Genomic DNA, 21,074 nt, shown 5'->3' on the forward strand with positions numbered 1-21,074 from the left:
GTTGGAGTGCTTGCGGATCTGGGAAAAACATAACATGCGTTCAGTAGGGTTCAAAAATAACCAGTTTCTTTGAAGCCATGGACTAGACTGAAGCGGGAGCAAAATCACCTGAAGAATGTAATGAAAACAAAATGTGAATGTGATCCACATACAGTCTCTTGGGTATAGCCCTTATTTATATCAGAAGAGATATAGGGACCAGGTTTGTGTCTGGTTTCTGAAGAATAGGGCGTTAGTAACACAGGTTTCCAAAGAACAGGAATATAGCCATCAGACAGATTTGATTGAAAGAGTGGAGGAAACAAAGGAATAAGATGAGAGATCTTAGAATCAAAGAAACTGGCTATGAGTCTAAAAGAGAAGAGGATGGATTCAGTAGAGACGATCTTCACAACTGGAAAAGTAGTTGAAGGATGAAATTCTTTCCATGCAGCAGCTGGTATATTTTGGGAAAGAATGTGAGTAATAGTAGAAGCGGGTGATGGACTGACTAACGTACAACAGAGTTTATTTTTATTATCCCTTGCCAAGTCCTAATAAGAATGTTGGGTAACAACAGCAGGATAGAACCTGCTTGTAATGGAGCTGCCAATGGAAATATTTGATTAAAATGTTTGCAGCTTTGGTCAGGCATCTTCCATGATAATTACACTTGGCCTCTTAATTTTGTAACGATACTGAGACGCTTTCTGTTTGAAAGCCTGTTGAGAGGGGCACTTGGATATTCGTTCCATCACATTCCAGATGCCTTAACTTGCCTTTTCAGAATTCGTAGGCCGGAGTGATACCAAAGCAATCTAAATGAAGAAAATGGCCTGACTGCCTGAAGCGGAGCCGATTGACCCAGGATGCTAGTTAAGAAATTAGAGTAGTTTCATTTGCAAATCTAATGACTTAACTGGGTGAGGCTGGGGCTAAGATGTCTAGTTCTTCTTTATCTAAATGTGTTAACCTTGTCCTCTTGGTGTATGTTCTGAAAGTTTACGTACATGTGGATGTGAAAAAGTTTAATAAAGAGTAGTTGGTCCCCGAGAAAGGGATCTGGGTGTCGTCATTGATGATACGTTGAAAACGTCTGCTCAAAGTGCTGCTGTGGCTAGGAAAGCAAATAGAATGTTGGGTATCATTAGGAAAGGGATGGAAAACAAAAATAAGGATGATATTCTGCCGTTGTGTTGCTCTATGGTGCGACCGCACCTTGAGTATTGTATTCAGTTCCGGTCACCGCACCTTAGAAAAGACATACTGGAATTGGAAAAGGTGCAGAGAAGGGTGACAGAGATGATACAGGGGATGGGACGGCTTCCCTATCAGGATAGGCTGAAGAGGCTGGGGCTCTTCAGCTTGGAGAAAACGTGGCTGAGGGGAGATATGATAGAGGTCTATAAGATAATGAGTGGAGTGGAATGGGTCGATGTGGAGCATCTGTTTACGCCTTCCAAAAATACTAGGACAAGGGGGCATACGATGAAGCTGCAGTGTGGTAAATTTAAAACAAATAGGATGAAATCTTTCTTCACTCAACATGTAGTTAAACTCTGGAATTTGCTGCCAGAAAAGATGGTTAAGGCGGTTAACTTAGCGGACTTCAAAAAAGGGTTGGATGGTTTCCTGGAGGAAAAAGCCATAGAATGTTATTGAATGGACGAGGGAATACATTATTTCTAGGATGAGTGGGATAAATTGCTTGTTCTTTTGATTGCTGTCGTTGACAGGGTGCTGGGCTCGATGGACCCTTGGTCTGTCCCAGCATGGCGATGCTTATGTACTTATCAACCATATTATGAAGATGGGAAAATACCATAAGCAGTATTCCCCGGATTCTAGATAGAGGGACTGAAATTGCGCGCACAAATCCAGTTGTATTCTGGGTTTGCGTGCGTAATGTAATTACTTAAGCCAATCAGCAGCGATTAATTGCCACTTTACAAGCAATTATTGATACTAATTTGCATTGATTAGAATTTACACGATAAATTCAAATCTCCCAAGACACGTTGAATATAAAGGCTGAATTTCTTGTATCTTCAGGTTAAATTTTATTTAAGATATATTATATTTGGTGATACACATGTTCTTTTTTTTGCATATTACTGTGGCCATTGTTCATTGTTTATTTTATTTTTTGGTTCTTCATTCTCTGTAATTGATTAAATTCTCTCAATAAAAATAGTAAAAAAAAAAAAAAAAGTGCAGAATTAGTAAGACAAAGTTCAGAAATCAGCAGGTTCAGTAAGCCGGGGCAGATAGTAAAGATCTGGACAAGCGCATACAAAGGGGGTTGTTTCTCCATCAGTCAAACACAAAATATCTAGATGAGTCAAAGATATTACATCTCTGACCAAAGATGATTCAGATCAAAGCGAATGACTATTCAATAGCCCTGTGTTTAACGATGTACAGGAACTGGATCTAGCCGCTAGTGTGTGGCATGGTAAAGGAATCAGATTACATAGAATACGAGGAAGCCCATTCAGATGTGGGATGTTTTGCTCAACACCCCCAAAGCAGTGGACAACCAAGAGACGGAGGGGTTGCTACCCATAGGTGAATTACCACAGAGTGGTGTCATTCAAAAGTAAACGTTAGACAACACAAAAAGGAAAATCATTATCATTTTTGAGGCACCCCAAGGTGCACATGGAGCACAGCCTGCAGTTCAAGCGCCTTGCAGGCAGTTGACTTTTATCAGGCAGAGGAAGTGGCATCACCTTAGGGACGTGAGGGTAGTACAGAGGCTGAAAAAGTAAGCACAGAACTTGTTGAGATAAGGTAAGCGCAATAGATACACATTCAGGATACAAAACCTTTTTCCTCATTTTACTGCTGTAGGCAAAGAGGAACAGTAATCAAAAAAAATAAAAGGGGCCATTTTCATCTGTACATTTCCCTTTCGAGATGGGGTGCTCCATGAATCTTCTAGAAGTTTAAGGACTGAGGTAACATTCTGGGAGGAGATAATTAACCTTCAAAAAGGCGCTAAATAAATCCTAATAAATAACAGTTACTGTCCAGATTGTGCAAGCTAATATAAGAAATTGAAAAGTCTTTGATGGCACACTTCTTCTAAAATGTCAGTATATTTTTGTCGTCATTTTTCTTTCCTTATTGTGGAAATAACACTCTTGATCCTAGATCCATGTGGACATTTGCATTTGTGAATTTCAGCTTTTATTTTCTCCTGTGTTTGTTTTAACCTTGACCTGCAGCCCAACAGTTAACACAACACTAAAGAGTCTGGGGGCATTGTACCGCCGGCAGGGAAAACTGGAGGCGGCAGAGACCCTGGAGGAGTGTGCCACCCGGACACGGAAACAGGTATAGGAGAGGAGTTCTGGGTGCCCTGTCTCTTTTCTCTTTCTCTGGGTTGCACTTTGGTTTTTTTCTACTAGTGACTGGAAAACTCAGATCAATTTTCTGTTTCCCCTGTTCCTGCAGGGGATTGACGCCATTAATCAGAGCCGTGTAGTGGAGCTGTTGAAGGACGGGGGCCCCTCTGAACGCAGACGGAGCCGGGAGGTGCTGAACGGGGCTGCATCAAAAGATGAGCGCAGCACAGATGGTGGCGAGGATGGACCTACAGCGGAGTGGCCTGGGGTAAAAAAAAGCGTCTTAAATAGTGGAGTAGCCATGGGGGCCTGGGCCCCCATAATTTGGGTTCAAGCCCCAAAGTCTGCTGGTTTGACTGGCAGGGGTCCCCAAGCCCCTCCAGCAGAAGCTTTCTTGCAGTGATATTCTCCACCATGCTGCCTCCCGTGCTTCCCCCTCCCTCGCACGTGTGCTCAGTGTTAATGAAATTGAGCGTGCAGGAGCTTTGCGCATTCTCAATTATACTAAAACCGAACATGCACGTCCGGGCAGGCAGCTCGGCACCGAGTCTCACCGCAGAAAGGCTTCTGCTGGCAGGGCTTGGGGTGGAGAGTGTCAGGGTGTCAGAGCAAAATGTGCCCCCCCCCCCCCACACACACACACACTTTGGGCTCAGCTGCCCCGACCCCCAAAATCAAGGTCTAGCTACGCCTCTGGTCTTAAACCAGGAAATATGAGTGTGTACCCCTGGTCCTGTTTGACTTAAGTGCCACAAAACTTAGGCCAGTCTCTTCCTCCTGCCTCTGAAAGATTGGCTTAGGTAGATTTGCGCCTTTGTTGCCTGTTGCAGATGCTCAGCTGTGTGCACTGTGTCCATACATATGTGTTCCTTTCCAGGTATTGCCTGTGAGCTGAAAGGAAGGGACACTTAAGGTTTTCCTATGTGAGTTTCTGTAAGATGTCTCTCATGGGCATGGAGAAGCATGTTCACTTATTTTGCTTTCTTCCTGCCCGCCTTTTTTTTTTTTACTCATAGGATGGGAGCGGCACGCTGAGGAGAAGCGGTTCCTTTGGGAAACTTCGGGACGCCCTGCGGCGAAGCAGTGAGATGTTGGTGAAGAAACTGCAAGGGGGCAACCCACAAGAGCCAAGAAACCTTGGGTGTGTCCTAATTAAATGCCTCATCCTTCACCCTAATCCATTAGGTTCCCAAACCTGGTCCTGGAGGTACCCCAGCCAGACAGGTTTTCAGGATACCCACAATGAATATTCATGAGACAGATTTGCATGCACTGTCTCCATTGCAAGCAAATCCACCTCATGAATATTCATTGTGGGTATGCTGAAAACCTTTGGCTTAGCAGACATGAAAGGCCGGGGGGGGGGGGGGGTGAATGCCTTACTTACTTTACACAAAAGGATGGGTTTTGCCACTATCCTGGCTGAATTTCACTTTTTTTCCATTTGCCCACCACCTTTCTGGTCCAGCTATTGCCATGAGTGTTATGGGATGTATAGACACACTATGCATGCACTGGTTATGGTAGTGACAGGGGCTGACTGTATCCATTGATCAGAGAGGGCTGGAGAGGATCCTGTCTACTGGGCAGATGACCTTGCCTTCAAAGCAACCAGGATAGCGTCTGCTCTGGGTTTCTGATTTGCTGCATTCTGTCCTCTTTCAGGATGAAGAGGGCAAGTTCCTTGAACTTCATCAACAAAAGTGGGGAAGAGAACACTCAGGTAAGGGAAAGGAGAGGAAGGATGCATGGGAGGGATTGGGGGAGCATAGAAGGGGTATGCAGTGAAGGGAGAACGGCAGCATGAAGGAAAGGGGTTTCTCCCATTTATTAAAAAGTGTTTAGCTCAGTCAGTGTGTTGTGGGCTGTGGTGTTAGAAAGATTTCACTCACAGGGAGGTAATGAAGTGGGGATGTGTTTGAGCACTTACCCCAGGGGCCAACATTCAAAACTACCGCCGGCATTCATGTGCGGTTAATGCTGGGGTTGTGCAAATGTTATACAGCGCCAAATGCTCAGAGGGCTCGAACGCTGGCATTAACATGCACACTAAAGATGGCCGCAAATGGTCAAAGTATCCTTCCCAATGCAGAAACGAAAGAACTGCAATGCACTGAAGGAAATGATGGCCTGTAACGCCGAAAATTTACTGTCAGGCAGCGTAGAAGGTGTTCAAAAATTTCTTGTCAATTTCTCACATTCAGCTGCAAGCAGGACGAAGCCTGTGCAACGTTAAGTTCTGATAGTGAGAAACAAGCAGGTGTGCAAGTCTAAGCAATACTGAAAGTGAAAGCACACATGCGTGTGGCGTCTGTTTTTCTGCGCTTAAATATGAGCCCTTCAAAAATGTAGGTGCAAACAGTTTTTGAAAGGCTCATATTTAAAAGTGCAGGAGAACAGCTCCGATGTGTGCTTGCACTTCTGGGTTTCTCCGGACATGTGCACAACAGCCACACATACTGCAGACCCTGTTTGCACATGGGCCTCTCCTTGCTTTTGGGGACCCTTTTCCAGAGCGACGGTAAGGCCCACACAGGCTTAGCACTCACTCTTCCAGGGCTACCACCAGCCCAACGCAGCCACCGGTGGCTTATTTTTGTTATCCGATTAAACTATAAAGTAGTGGAAATCTCCTTCTAACTCTTCTGTTATCGCCAACAATCTCACAACTGAAGGAGAAATTTAGTGCTCAATTGACCAACAGCACTTTAAGATTTAAGATTGACCAACGTAGACTACACGACCCTGAAGCAGGTGACGAAACGTTGGCCACCGTTGGTCGTGGTCGCGTTTAGTGTTCAGCGTTGAAGAGGTTTATGCTAAGAAAGAAACCAGATCCTCACAAGCTAAGTGGCTTTTAAGTCCAATTTGAATTTGAAATTGTATATTGAACTGAAAAAAAGAAAAATTGAAAAAGAGTGGATAAGATATTGTAGCCTAGAGGTGTATGCCGATGATGAAGCAGCCCTGCCCCTGTGAACTTTGAAGTTATATAGCTGGGGGCTTCTTGAGGCATCACCTCTTTAATCTTAAATCTTAAAGTGCTGTTGGGACAGATGTCAATTGAGCACTAAATTTTGCCTTCAGTTGTGAGATTGTTATTTTTGTTATCACCATAAGTAAATATCCAGATAGGTAGGGATGCATTTGTTATTGCTGTCTTGATTTCTTTTGGTTTAATTATATGATGAAACTGCTCTCCTCTTTCTTCCGTGATGTGGGCTATTGGATGCTTGTAAATAATGCTGTTAAAAAAAAAAACCACCAAAAGAAGAGGATGTGGGGACTATTGAATAATATGCATAGACATGTCCCAAACATCAATATGGAGCACAGGTCATAAATAAGTATGTTCTGATGGTTGTGTGAGGCAGTTAGATCTGATGGTCTCCAGATATCAAACTACTACTTATTTATCACCTGTGCTCCATATTGATGTTTGGGACATGTCTATGTAAATAATGCTGTGCATTTATTTTGTGAAAATTTTAATTAAAAACAAAAAAACTAGACACAATAATTTGAATGTAATCCTGGCTGAATGGGCAGACAGTTCAAATCTTTCAAAATTGGAGTAACATATACATAGTAAACGACGGCAGATAAAGACCTGAATGTTCCATCCAGTCTGCTCAACAATTACACACACTTATCCGTTCATGATTAAACCAACAATGAATGTGATATAAAATACCTAATCACAGTCTTTCTTTGGTGTTTCTGGGACATTCAGTTAACGATCAAGCAGGCTCCTGTATTTTGGCTTAGTTGATGTTTGTTTGTTTTTTTAATGGTCTTAGTAAAGTCCCTGAAACAGTGAGTTACAATAGTCTAGTCTTCTCGTTACAAATTCATAAACTATCCTGATCAAATTTGAGTTACTCAAAAATGGTTTTAGCTGACAAATATCACCCTTAACTGAAAATAGCATAATCTTACAAGATTACTAATGTTTGTCAAATTTCAAAAAGTTTTCACAGTGAAACCCTAAGGTGGCAATTTCCTCCTTAAGAGGAAGTGGTTTGCCTTGCAACATTGACTGAACAGTCAATGGTTTAGACTTGCGAGATAGCCACATAGCAGAACATTTCTGTACATGTAAGGTCAAATCATGCGCATTCAACCCTTTGTCTAACACGACAAGTTTACAATTATGATCAGACATCACTTGAAATTGGTCTTCTTGTATAAAAACAAGTATTTGGATATAATTGGCAAAAATATGAAAAGTAGACCCCAACTATCAAGACATTCAGCCAGTGGTTGAAAAGCATAGGAGAGGGTCGTGAACCTTGAGGTACCCCGCTCCACAGTCCCTTATGAGCAGATGACTCCTGATTCCAGTATACAAATTGTACATGATTAGAAAGATATAATGTAAACCAGTGCAAAACAATGGAACAAATCCCTATTTTATGCATCAAATCAAGTAAACAGAATCAAAGGCAATGTTCAGATATAGCCTGGTTGCTCTTTATGCAAAATTGGTCTGTTTTCCACTGACAGGAAGATGCACTAAGAAATCGTTAAAGCCCTTCCCTTACCGATTCCCTTAGCGAATCGGTAAGGAACGGGCATGCATCAAGGAGAAGGAATGCAAATGAGCTACTCGTTGTAGCTCACTTGCATTCTCTATTCCATCGGTAAACAGTCAGCCAGTCGGCCGGTGGAGCATGCACAGAGCAGCCAAGATTTATGCCGGCTGCTCTGCACGTGCCAAGGACGTCCTTTATGGACGTCCTTCACTCAAAAAACAACAAAAAAAAAAGGACATCCCTGACGAGCAGGAAACTTGTCAGCAGCCTGAACCTCAGAAGAGAAACAGTGCTGAAAAGAGCCCCAGTTAATTTAAGTGCTACTGCTCTTGGCTTGTGTAACATTTCCGTTGTTTACTGCTTTGCATGTTAAAGGCAGGCTTACATCAGGCAATTAGGAAGGACTTCTCTGAAGAAAAAAAACATCCAAGTGCTCATCAGGGACCTGACCTCTAACAGGAGCTGGAGGTCTTCCTGCAGCTTTTGTGATGGGCGTCCTTCTTGGATGTGTTTTTTCTACCTGCAATGTTTTCAGCTTGCGCCTCCCCACCCCCCCCACCCCCACAGGATCGGAACATGCGAGGACAGGACATCCAAATCAAAACTTTTTGGATGTCCCGCCCTCCAGGTCTCTCTCAGCCAATCCCAGCACGTTTAGCTGATACTGGTAACAGCTAAACGCGCTGAGATTGGCTGAGAGAGACCTGGAGGGAGGGACATCCAAAAAATTTGATTTGGACGTCCTCGCACTTGGGGGGAGGGGTGCAAGCTGAAAACCACCTATCCTGATCAACCTATCCTGGGACTGTTGAGAGAACTGTGCTTGTGACCAGTTTAGGCAGGTAAGAAAAACAGGGACGTCCTTTTTTTTTTTTTTTCTCTTCAGAGAAGTCCTTCCTAATTGCATATAAGAAAAACACGTCCAAGAAGGACGTCCATCAGAAAAGCTGCAGGAAAACGTCCATCTCGTGTTAGACGTCCCTGACGAGCACTTAAATGTTTTTTTTTTCTTTCCGATTCCCTCACAGCAGCCCCAACGAGAGGTGCAGACCTCCCGTTAGGGGTTTCTGCGGTAAGTGAATCAGAAAATGGTAGTGCATCTCATTACAATGCGGTTTCTACACATTATAATACTAATTTGCTCATCTGCATTCCGTTTTTGTTAGCTGCTACCGTGAAAAATGACTGGGAGAAGCCTTTAGTGCATGCCAGGGTTTACTACTTGCTCGTTAATGGCTTGTTAAGTTTAGTGCATCTGGCCCTGAATCAGGCAACTGCTCTGGAACAGATTTTTCCAACACTTTAGTCAATAAAGACAATTTGGAAATGGGATAAAAGCTGGAATACCCATCTTCGACCTTCCATCCTTTCTTTAAAATGGGAGTAATAACAGCTTCCTTCAGTTTATCAGAAACATTGCCTATATGGAGAGAAAGATGAATCAAATCGGCCACCAACGCTAAAAAAAAAATACCTCGCTGCACTGTGTCAAAATTGGAAAAAGGATCCGAATGCAAACCTAAAACTGCTGCAGATGAGTGTAAACTATGAAAATATTTAGCTGCTGCTGTGTCTGTAACCACTTGAAATTGAGACCAAACTCCCCTCAAGTTTGCTCTGAAGAGGGACCTTGAGGCATCGCAGCATCTAAACATAAGCACTCTTCCACAGCTGGCAAAAAGTTTGCAGCTGAATTAACTACCCTGCTGTAGAAAAAAATCCGGAAAGCCAGAGGAAGTCAAACTCTCGTTTTGAAAAGATAAACGAGAAGATACCAAATCATGAACAATTTTAAAAAGATGAGGATTATAATCAGCTTCATTCAGTTTCTTATTTTTCTGTGCTGTTGTGTTTTGCGTTATGGGCTTTAGCACCCAGGTTTGAATGTCTGTCCCTGCCTCTCCCCCCCCCCCCCCCCCCCCCCCCAAACCGGTCCTGAAGATTTAATGTGGCAACAGGAGATGCCGTGGGAGGGAATGAAGTAAATTAAACAATGGTGTCTAACATAATCATCCTGCCCTCCTCCTCTCCCCATCTATCCATCCTTCCATTCCAATTCCTCTCTCTCTCAGCCTCTTGCCTTGACCTCTTGAATGTGGTTTGGTTTGGGGGGGAAGCACAGGTTAATCTCTTCCTCCTCCTTCCCCCAGGACACCCTGCAAGTTCACACTGGATTACTTAATTCCTGTCTGGTTTATTTCTTCTTCTCTCTTCAGCAGACCAGCACCAGTCTCTTAGACCGTAAGGGCCTCAGCACCAGTAACCTGGACCTCTCACGACGGAGTTCCTTGATTGGCTGAAGCATTATGCTCTTCCCTCTTCCCCACCCTGTTCCTGGGGATTGGATGAGGTGGGGTTCAAGGACAGAGGTGCTGTCCCATTCTACACTACGAACTGGAGTTTCTGATACCTCTCTCACAAAGAAACACATCATAGGAATGAAATTATAATTTGAAACCTTTGGGGGGAGGGTATAATTTAGGGGGGAGGGGTCAAGGGTGGTTTGTTTTTTGTGTGCACACATTAGAGTCACACTTGATGCAGCAAGCCTACATCCCATGTCAGTACCCTAGCTTTATTAAAAATGTGTGTATGCACATTCTGCCTTATGGGGAGGGGAGGGGAGGGGGAGCTGGTGCTGCTTTGTAGGTTATATGGAGTGCCAGGGGGAGGGGGTCGCCATGCCATTGTGGGATGCACCAGCAAAGCTATGACTGTGTTTTGCCATGAGAGGCAGGAAAGGACAGATGGACAAAAAGCTGAAATGTGCCCCCTCTCCCCCTTGCTCACAAAACAAATGCTACCTGAAAGGGTGGCTTGAGCTATAGGATAAGCCAGCACAGGGGGCAGGGGCTGGTACCGTGGACCATAACTGGGTCTTTTTTTTTTTTCTTTTTTAAGTTCATTTGCATTGATATCTCAGCAGTGCAGGTGAAATGCTGCAAAATAATGAATGTGAAAAAATGTTGTGTAAATTGCTGGGATGGCGGGAAGGGACTATGAGCCATGTAACTGTTGAGATTGTAGTCTTGTCTATATAGAGTAGCTGAGGGCTGAAAGGTTTAAAGTTCAATCTGGATCCTGTGGTGGGAACTCCAGGGCATATAGCAGGGGCAGGAAACCACGATTCTTAAGGGCCACAACCCAGTCTGGTTTTTATGCGTGAGATTAATTTGCATGTACTGCTTCCATTGTTTGCAAACCTCATGCTTATGTGGAAATCTTGAAAACCCAACTAGGCTATAGCCCTCAGACTGTGGTTGGCTACTCCTGGTGCAGGGATGTAGTCACTAGCCCATGGGGGAGGGGGGAACCGCCCATGCCTCTCTGGTCTCCCTCCCCATTGAAAATGTTATCTTTGCAGGCAGGGCTGCACCGCCAGCTGAAGAGTTCTGCAGCCCAAACCTCCTCCCCCCTCCCCCCCCTGGTGTGAGGAAGTCGTCAGTATGCTTTCCCGCCAGTGCCAGCACGCCTCACGTGTGCTTAGTTCATGTGTGCGAACTGAGCATGTGCGAGGAGTGCCAGCATCAGCGGCTGGAAAGCACACCACTGACTTCCTTACACAGGAAAAGATTCAGGCCTCGGAGCTGACAGGTCTAGGGCATCCCTACCAGCCATTCAGGACGCTGCACTTTGGGAGGGGGGAGGGGAGGTTACGCCACTGCCCTGGTGTATAGAATGGCTGGGCTCTCTACATTGCTCTGTATATCGAATAGCTGTGGCCTATAAGAGGTATGGGTGTTGCCAAAGGCATCTCTGCCCCACATTGTGTTCAGGTAGTTGAGCCCAGTGGGGACATGTAGCTGGTCTGTAAGTGTGAACTTAGCATTAAGCTATAGAGTAGGGGTTCTTGACATACCACGACAGTCAGGTTTTCAGGATATCTACTGTGAATATTCATGAGATAATTTGCATGCACCACCTCCCATTGTATGCAGATCTAGCTTGTGAATATTCACTGTGGATATCCTGAAAAGCTGGATCTGTCCTGAGGTCTAGCTTGGAGAACCTCTTCTTCAGAGAATAATGAAGTGAGGGAAGCATGTATCCCGGATTGTAAATGGTAGCTGAGCCATACAGAATAGCTGAACCCTGTTTTTGAGACGCTGAACTCAGCTGTCCTTGCCTGCGCAGCTTAGGAGAAAGCTAAGCAAGGGGCAGCCTAGTGTCATCACTGGTGGGGTGGCGAGAGAGAGAGAAAGTTTAAGGCAGGAGTGCTCAGTGGCAGTACTTGAGGGCTTGCATGAGATCTGTTTGCATGCACTTTCTCCATTGTATACAAATAGATCTCATACATATTCATTGTGGAAACCTGAGCGGGTTGTTGCCATCAAGGATGGAAATTGAGCACCCCTGGTTTAAGGTCGGTGTTTGCACGTCCCTTTCTGAACCCCTGTCTTAAGTTATTTTCTCCAGTTTACAGGAGTTTGTGGTATTCTCAGGTAGATGTCTGTTGTCTGTGACTTCCCCATGCCTGTTTAGATTCCTTTGTGCCAATTTTTCAGGCTTTTTCTTGCTGTACGATTTCTGCCTCTTCCAGCCCTCGTTGGGGAAATTTGATGAGCTGGGACTTAAACAGTGTTCAGCCTCGTGCCATCAAGCTGTATGTATCATAGTCCACTGAGGCTCTGGTTCACAAAACTGTTCATTCCTGTCAATGTTTCCCTGATCTACACCTTGGTCTGGGGCCTCCCTCTTTGTCTGTAGATGGAACAGAGAGCCGCGCTGTCCCTCCTTGACTCCTCCTGCCCCCGGCTAAAGGCCACCTCTGTGGCTTTCGTGGAGAGCGAGCGAGTGACTGCTGCAAGCGAGGGGGTTAGTAGAAGCTCACCGTTAGTTCCAGGGCTGGAAAAATAGGACTGCGGCAGCCAGCATACATCATGGCACAGGAGTCACAGATGCAACTCATTCAAAGGTAGGCAGAAATGCCTTCCACTGCAGCCTAGTTTGCTGCTGTCAAAGGAATAGATTAAAATTGACAAATAACGCTTCAGTCATTTATACTAAAATAGAAAAGAAAAACCCAGAAATGTGAAAAGATGTGAATTTTTTTGTATCGTAATAATTTGGTAGGTGGTAGACTGTCATGGTTATTTTAGAGGCTCTATTTACCATTTCTGTATGGAAATACTGGAATTTACACATGTATATTGTACATATATGTAAAAACTAATTTCAGAAAGCTGCTATTTCCAGGTGGATTTCCGCAAGGGGTCTGGTTTGGGTTTATTTCACAAGAATCCACATGGAGAGGGAAGAATTTCCACCTACCCAACAGCATTGCACAGCTTTTTAAAACGTGCCTGTTTTAACCAGGGCGTCACCTAAGGGTGTCATTCTCTTTAAGCCTGTGTCGTTTATGGCCATCTCCAAAATGAAGCCAGGTTAAAATTGTAGCCTCATTACTGAATTGGCGGCATTTGAATATGTAGGTCTGTAAAATAGGGCAACTGCATACATGCCGAAGTTGCATGCAGTAGCGTAGCCAGACCTCCTTGACGGGGGGGGGGGGACATTTTGGCTCACCTCCCTGTCGCCACTGCCTCTGCCTCGCATTCCTTGGCTGGCGAGAATCCCCAATCCCGCCAGCTGAAGCGTTTGTCCAACACTGGTCTCCGCTGCATTGCCTGCCCTGATCGTCCCCTCATGTTGTAACACGTGTACACTTGTTTTAATTAAATTGGGCATGCGCAAAGTGTCGCACATGCTCAGTTTCACTAAAACAAGCATGCGGTGGAGACCAGCACTGGACAAACACTTCAGCTGGCGGGGGTTGGGGGCCCTCGCCAGCCAAATGAGGGGGCCCAGGCCCCATAGCTATGTCACTGGTTGTACGTGGAAGCTGCTGGGTCTGTGCCATTCATGTTTTTCAGGGTGTAGCTTTGTAAAACAAGGATAGTTCCCTTCCGACAGTCCATAGGGACTTATGGCATGCAATGACGCTGGTCTTTGTAAAAGGGCTGCTTCTGCTGCATGTGTCAGCAAAGGCCCGAGCACCCTGCTCTGTAGCGGCAGATCCTTTTCTAAAATGCCATTAGAATTGAGCACATCCCAACTTCCATGCCCTAATTCCTATCTCGACATTCCGTGTTAAATAGGGCTTCACATGTATCACATAATATAGATCATGTCATCAGATGCTTTTCACTGAGGTTGTGATTTAAGTCCATTTCTTACAGAATGTCTCCATTTTAAGGCTGCTAATTGTAGTACCCTGACCTTCACATAGGTGGTTGGGCACTTACGCTTCCCTTTTACCAGAGCGCTTTGAGCCAGCCAAAAATAAAAAGCATGCTTTAGCAAATTAAGAAATAATGGTAAAATGTACAATTCTTGCCAACACCAGTGCCCAGTAATAAAAGTAAATAACAGCAAAAGTGCAGCAGTGGTTCCAGACTCACCGGGGAAGTGCAAGACTTGAAATGTGTTGTGTTTACAGGCTGTCACAGTTGGGCGTAGCGTGGGAATGGGTTGCTTAGTCAATTGACCAAAGAACTGTAGCAGGCTGGTGAGCAGATCTATAACCAGGCTTCTGTGCCGAGGGTTTCTCCAGGCCTTGACAAGTGCACACTGTAGATAAGTTCATCTCCTTTCTCAGGCCTACCTCTGATCCATTTCTGCTGCTCCAATGCAGCTGTAGACTTCCAGTTACAGAAACTGCACACCCCGTAACTGCAAAACCAGAGCAGAACCAGGCCTTTGCAATTAACCTGAATCACGTGCCAACCCTGTGCATGGAGCCACTGGACCGGGAGGGGACCTGGGTCTGACACAGCATGGCTACCCTGGTTGATGAACCCAGAATCCTGTCTCCACCAGTGACTAATCTGGTTTACAAATACTTGGCAGCTCCCAAAGAGTAGAGCTGTTTCTTATAGCTCATTCCAAACATAAGCAATGGCTCTCCCAAGTTTGCCTGCCTAATAATTTTGGGGGGACTTTTCCTCCAGGAACTTGTCCAAGCAAACTATTTTCCTGCCCCATCAGGTTTATAATTGAAAGGGGTTATTTGCTATCTGCTGTAATGGTGTTAGCATGAGTGCTATCAATAAATAACTCCTTAAGCTTGTATCTCCTCAGACAGTGAACATCAGTAATAGAAGCAGAAATTGAACCCCGACTTCCCCTATCTCAGGTGGCAGCTCTAACCACTTACTCTTGGGGAATTCTGTGCAGAATTTACAGATTTCCCTACCTATTCCGAATTTTACACAGGCCCTAGCATTTGTGGCTCTCTTTAATTCCCCCCCCCCCCCCCTCGATCATGTGGCAAGGTGTCTGCAGCATCTAAAGCTGAGGTGACCAGGAGCAAACCAAAGTTCAAGCGAGTAAGTAGCACAAAGGTGTGAGGGTCACTGGAGCAGACTGGGGTATGCTAAGGGATCGGGTGGGGGGCAGGGCCCCCTCTACTTTTGACCCTCCCCTGCCACTTTCGATTCCCTCACCTGCTGCCAGATACCTTTGCTGGTGGGGGTCCCCAACCCCCGCCAGCCGAAGCCTTCAGCACCTCAGGCGCCTTTGCTGATCTGTTTTTGTGAGTCCTGACATCCTGCGTGCACATAGCGTGCAGGATGTCAGGACTCATACAAACAGATCAGCGAAGGTGCCGGAGACTGGCGCTGAAGAAGACCTGCTGGTGGGGGTTGGGGACCCCTGCCATCAAAGGTACCTGACGGTGGGGGGAGGCGGGCTAAACTGTGCCCTCCACCTCGGGCTCCCGCCAAGGTCTGGCTACGCCTCTGGTGGGGGGAGCAGAACAAGGTTGAGTGTGTGTGCCGTGGGAATGGGGGAAGGGGGCAGAGCAAGCTGAGAATGTGCCATTAGTGTGAAGGAATCAAGCTTGAGGATGTGCCATGGGGAATTTGGGTGGGGGGAGGAGGAATTCATACAGGGAGGACCTTGGTGACAGACAAAATTAGATTGTGTTTGGAATATGAGGGAGAGAACTGCAGTTGGAGGGAAAGGCAGGGGCACTTCAGGCCTTATGTGGGGAGTCTTCTGTGCATTAAAAAAATAAACTATTGTAAATTATTCCACTGTGCAGAATATTGCATATTAGCAGTTTGTAGAATATTAAAAATTATGGCCAGAATTTTCAAACTTTGTGTTCAATATGTTTTGGGAGTTTTTTTGTACAGAACCCCCCCCCCCCCCCTCCCCCGGAGTAAGGCTGTGTTTTCCTAAAGGTCTGTAAAACAGGTGAAGCCAGTTTTGATTCCTACCTCTGGTATTCATGTTGATGACTGGAAAAACCAAGCTCTACACCTCTCTCCTTAAGTAGAGGGGGAAGAGCCAGGACTGACTCAGCCTCTAGAGCCACATTGTAGCCTTTTGCCTGTCTCTTAAGGGAAGGGTAAGTTATGCCATGCTTCTCACTTTGTGCATATCCTAGTTTCAATATATGTGAACCCAAGAGGCAAACAGTTTCACAGAGGTACAGTGTGTGATATGTTTCTTTTGGGGTTATTACCTTGTGTGATCATGCAAACAAATTTTGCACCGTAGAACACTAAGTGCTTACAATAATGTACTTGTGCATCTCTGTAAATATAAATTATTAAAAGGTTTTTTTTTTTTAAAAACCCCATTTATCTTGCCTGCTTTTTGTAGGTGGTATTACTGGGCAGGTGGAAGAGAATGAGGCAGGGAATATGGTAGTACCATCCAGCAGAACTGTAAAACTGACTTCAAAAAGAAAATGTTTTTTAGACACCCACCCGAATTCCCACTTGTTTTCCCTTTACAGGGGGCTCTGCTAGGTGGCCTGCTATCCTGTGCAACCTGCCTATCTGAGCAGCCTGTAAGTTCAGTGTTACATCTTTACAATAATATATAGAAATCAAACAAAATAAAACATGGAAAAGAAAATAAGATGATACCTTTTTTATTGGACATAACTTAATACATTTCTTGACTAGCTTTCGAAGGTTGCCCTTCTTCGTCAGATCGGAAATAAGCAAATTTGCTTATTTCCGATCTGATGAAGAAGGGCAACCTTCGAAAGCTAGTCAAGAAATGTATTAAGTTATGTCCAATAAAAAAGGTATCATCTTATTTTCTTTTCCATGTTTTATTTTGTTTGATTTCTATTGATAACCTTAAGAGTGGACTAACATGGCTACCACACTCCTCTACTTTACAATAATATATAAACCTTTAGTCAAACTTTGGTGGAAGGGTTCATCCAGCTCTCCCTTGAAGAAATCTGGTTTAGAAATGCATTTACCCTAATGACCCAATTTAACTTTTTAAGCCCACCCACGTGATTCCTGCCCCCATGATTATTATACCTTTGACCATGTCTCACAATCTCCTTAGGCTCATTCCTCAATCTCTTCCTCTCCATCCTTCCTACTCCTTACCCCTCCCAATCTCTTCTCCTTTTGCTCATCCTATCTTTGTTTACCTCTCTATGCTCAATTTACATATCCTCAAAACCCCACTACTACTATGTTTACTACAACTTGTTACATTCTCCTTCAAGACTTTGTAATTCTATTTACTGTGTAAGCCGCGTTGAACCTGCTATGTGTGGGAAAGCGTGGGGTACAAATGTAATTAATAATAATAATAAAAATTGCAAGATACAAATATATCAGAAAGATACACACAAAACGGATAGGAGAAACAGCAGCTCTAGCTGCACAATATGTTATAGCCGGAGCAGTGTAGAAAAATGAGCACAAACCATACAGAATTTCTAACTACTTTTGCTACCAGCTACCATAATTTTTGAAGCTGTTTTAGTGATACTCAGTTTTTATTCCATGATATATTTATATCTAGGTATGGGAAGCTTTCAAATAAATTAAAAAGCTGTCCAATAAGTAACAAAATAAATAAGAATATATTGTCCTCTACCTTTTAATGCACTGCCTATCCCACCGGAACAGCTTGCATTCAAAGTTTTTATAATCCTTTCAAGTGGAACCACAGAGGCGTGGTATGGTCATTTTCAATATGGTAATAGGGCCCAACTAAGGAACAGGTTATTTTGAAATAGTCCTCACTAGACCAAATTTGCTTTCCTTGTGCCATCACCATCGAGCTGGATAGGTAGTGACTTAAAAGGTGGAGGATAAATGATTTTTTTTTTACATTTATATCACACATTATCCCAACCAAAGTCAGGTTCAATGTGGTTTACATTTGAAAATACAGTGAGACTGAATAATAGAATTCAGTTACATCATGGGAGCAAATAGATGGATATGTCTAAAAATGTCACAAAGTTGAGATTAGCATATATACCCAACTGGGCATTTAAAAATCTGCCCTTTAATGATGCCGCATGTTCAGAAATCATAGCCATACAGTAAGTATAGTCAGTTATTCAAATATTATCACATGCATACACCAGAACAGGCATCCATACACACATTGCAAGAGTAAACAACAACTTCTACATCCAAAACTTAATTTTTATTTTCTCATTTCCATCTTCCAAAATTCCAGACAGCAGATGTGCAGATCAGTAAGACCCAAAGCAGTCCAAAACAAGTAAAGTCAGAAACAACACCGTTCATACCTAATTGTTCAACCAACCTTAGGATTCACCTTTGGGTTTAAAAAGCAGAACCATGTGCATGTAAGGACTGGATAAGTGAATTAAAACAAAGTTTAAAGCAAATGCCCTTAATATGTAATACTTGGTAGCAAAAATGAAGCACTGATGGAATATAGCAAGCAGCCTGAGCCAACAGATTTATTTTCCATTGAACTTAATTAACTTTGTATGAACTTGGCGGCTAATAGTGTGCTGAACTGAACAATGTTAACAATACATAATAACCTGCCTCAAAACATTCATGCGGCATAGCTCAAGGTAAATTTCTTGATAATGAATTGTAGCCACAGAATTAAAACAATGAAAGAATGAAAACAAAGTTTAAGGCAACTGTCCATAAATGGTTCCTCATATGATTAAGATAACTCCTTGGCTTCTTATGATAAAATGCAAAAATGTATAAAAAGTTTTCAAATTTATATAGTTTTCTAATATTAAAAAATTAAAAGTAATAAAAGTCTATACAGACCAGTGAGGAGGGAAGAGCAAAATTTTGCCCTTTGTGTATGCAGTGTGAATGTTTTGAGATGTTGGGTTATTATGTATTGTTGATGTTTACCCCATCTATTGAACTCTGTATGGCTTATTGGAACTGGACAATGTTGGCACATTTAGACTAACTCTGTTAATTAGATTGTAAGCTCTGTTGAGCAGGGACTGTCTCTTCATGTTCAAGTGCACAGCACTGCGTACGTCTAGTAGCGCTATAGAAATAAGTAGTAGTAGTAACTCTGGACTTCTGCATGAAGAGAGCCCTGCCCTCATCTCTACTATAATAAAAGGCACCTTCAACGTTCTGAAGCTGACTCCGTGGCTTCAAGTGAAGGGTTCGTAAGGATCATTAGGTTCGTCGCTCTGTAACCATCTCGGCCCCGCCCTCACGCCTCTGATAGGTCCACCGCCCTCGACATCATCAAGTTTTGACATCCTTGACGTCATCACGTTGTGACGTCGAGGGCGGCGGACCTATCAGAGGCGTGAGGGCAGGGCTGACAGATGGCTACAGAGCGACGAACCTGCGAAAATTACGAACCCTTCACTTCAATGAAGCCACGGAGTCAGCTTTACAACGTTGCAGGTGGGTGGCTGGAGGGGAGGGAAAGAGAGGGGGCAACTACCTTGGAACTGGGAGGGAGGGAGAGAGGGGGTCAACGATCCTGGAACTGGGTGGGAGGGTGGGCGGCCCCTGCAACTTGGAGGGTGGGCAGCTGGACCATGGAACTTGGAGGGGGGCCAGGTGCACCCAGAAACTGGGAGGGAGGGGGCGCAGGCGGACCCTGAAACGGTGGGAGGGGCCCCTGGCACACACTCTCATTCTCACACACACACATACTCTCGCACACAGTCTCACTGTCACACACACTCACACATTCACTCTCGCTCTGTCACACACACTCACACATTCACTCTTTCTGTATCACACACTCTAAAACACACACACTCCGAGGAAAACCTTGCTAGCGCCCGTTTCATTTGTGTCAGAAATGGGCCTTTTTTTCCTAGTTATTAAATATCTCTCTTTTAAATAGTAGCAATAAACAATATTAAGTGCATTTTTATAATATACCACTGCATTCCACAAAACAAAAGAAGCAAGTTCCCACAACACATCTTTCTCTTTTGATCTAGGCACAGGAAAAACATTTTTGTTAATGCTCCCAGGTTTCAACCTAATTCACGTTTAATAGGGGATATAAATGGTAAATAAGTAAATACATAGAAACTGAATGTTGAGCACCCGATTCTCATAACATTATGTCTGTTTTAGACTTTTAGTGTCCATTTTCCAGGAGAAAAAAAAAGCTCTGCATGCATATAAATAGTACTACTAGGGCCCTGATGGCGAACCTATGACACGCGTGTCAGTACTGACACGCGTAGCCATTTTCAGTGACACGCGGCCGCATGTGGCCGCATACAGAGAAGCAGCGGAGTTCCTTGCTGACACCCGGGGCGGATCGCCGATGCGCCCCCCTCCCCCCCGGTGCAGCGCGACCCCCCCCCCCCCCCCCCCCGGCGAAATCACCCGGTGCATGTTTACCCGCTGGGGGTGTGCTGTGTGCGCTCCTATTGGCTCCCTCCCTGCTGCTCCCTCTGCCCCGGCTCCTCACTTCTGGCTGGCGGAGCAGAGAGCAGCGGAATGCCGTGGGGGACGCATCTCTGAGGGCCCTGTGATCACCATTACCAGCAACCATCATCCAATCTACTGTTCTGGGGTGTCGTGGATTTGTAATTGACCACCATTACTGAGATAGGTGAGGGGGAGGCTGGGAGAGGCGAGGGCATGTGCTATGGGTGCCGTTTCCCGCCATTAGAAATAGCGGCAGCCATCTTAATTTACATAAGGTGGTCAGTTAGGCTAGTTAACCCTTAATTGCCTGCAGGGCTAACAGGCTATCTATAATTCTATCTTCTGTCTCTGCCCCCCTGATGGAGAACTCAAAAAATAAAAAACCAAGGTTAAGTAAAGGAAGTGGTAGTAGCAGTAGCCGACCCTTTCAAGAGACATGGACCGAGATGTATGGCATTATAGAAAAAAATGGCAAATCATTTTGCGTTCTATGTACTGAAACGGTAGTAAGCAGAACGTGGAATATAAATAGACATTTTGAAACTAATCATTCCCAGCTCTTGAAAAAAAGT

The 21,074-nt window shown here is 44.4% G+C and overlaps 1 protein-coding gene across 1 annotated transcript in view; it reads left to right on the forward strand.

Moving 5' to 3' along the window:
* Positions 1 to 15,333, forward strand: part of LOC115479720 (kinesin light chain 2-like) — a 33,335-nt gene extending 18,002 nt beyond the window's left edge. The window contains exons 12-16 of the mRNA XM_030217861.1: positions 3,210 to 3,318; positions 3,439 to 3,597; positions 4,346 to 4,470; positions 4,995 to 5,052; positions 10,081 to 15,333. Coding sequence (XP_030073721.1) covers positions 3,210 to 3,318; positions 3,439 to 3,597; positions 4,346 to 4,470; positions 4,995 to 5,052; positions 10,081 to 10,164 — 535 coding nt within the window. The 3' untranslated portion in view covers positions 10,165 to 15,333. The remainder of the gene's footprint in view (positions 1 to 3,209; positions 3,319 to 3,438; positions 3,598 to 4,345; positions 4,471 to 4,994; positions 5,053 to 10,080) is intronic.
* The last annotated feature ends 5,741 nt before the right edge of the window (positions 15,334 to 21,074 follow it).

The sequence above is a fragment of the Microcaecilia unicolor genome, chromosome 11, assembly GCF_901765095.1.
Source record: "Microcaecilia unicolor chromosome 11, aMicUni1.1, whole genome shotgun sequence".
Taxonomy (NCBI): Eukaryota; Metazoa; Chordata; class Amphibia; order Gymnophiona; family Siphonopidae; genus Microcaecilia; species Microcaecilia unicolor.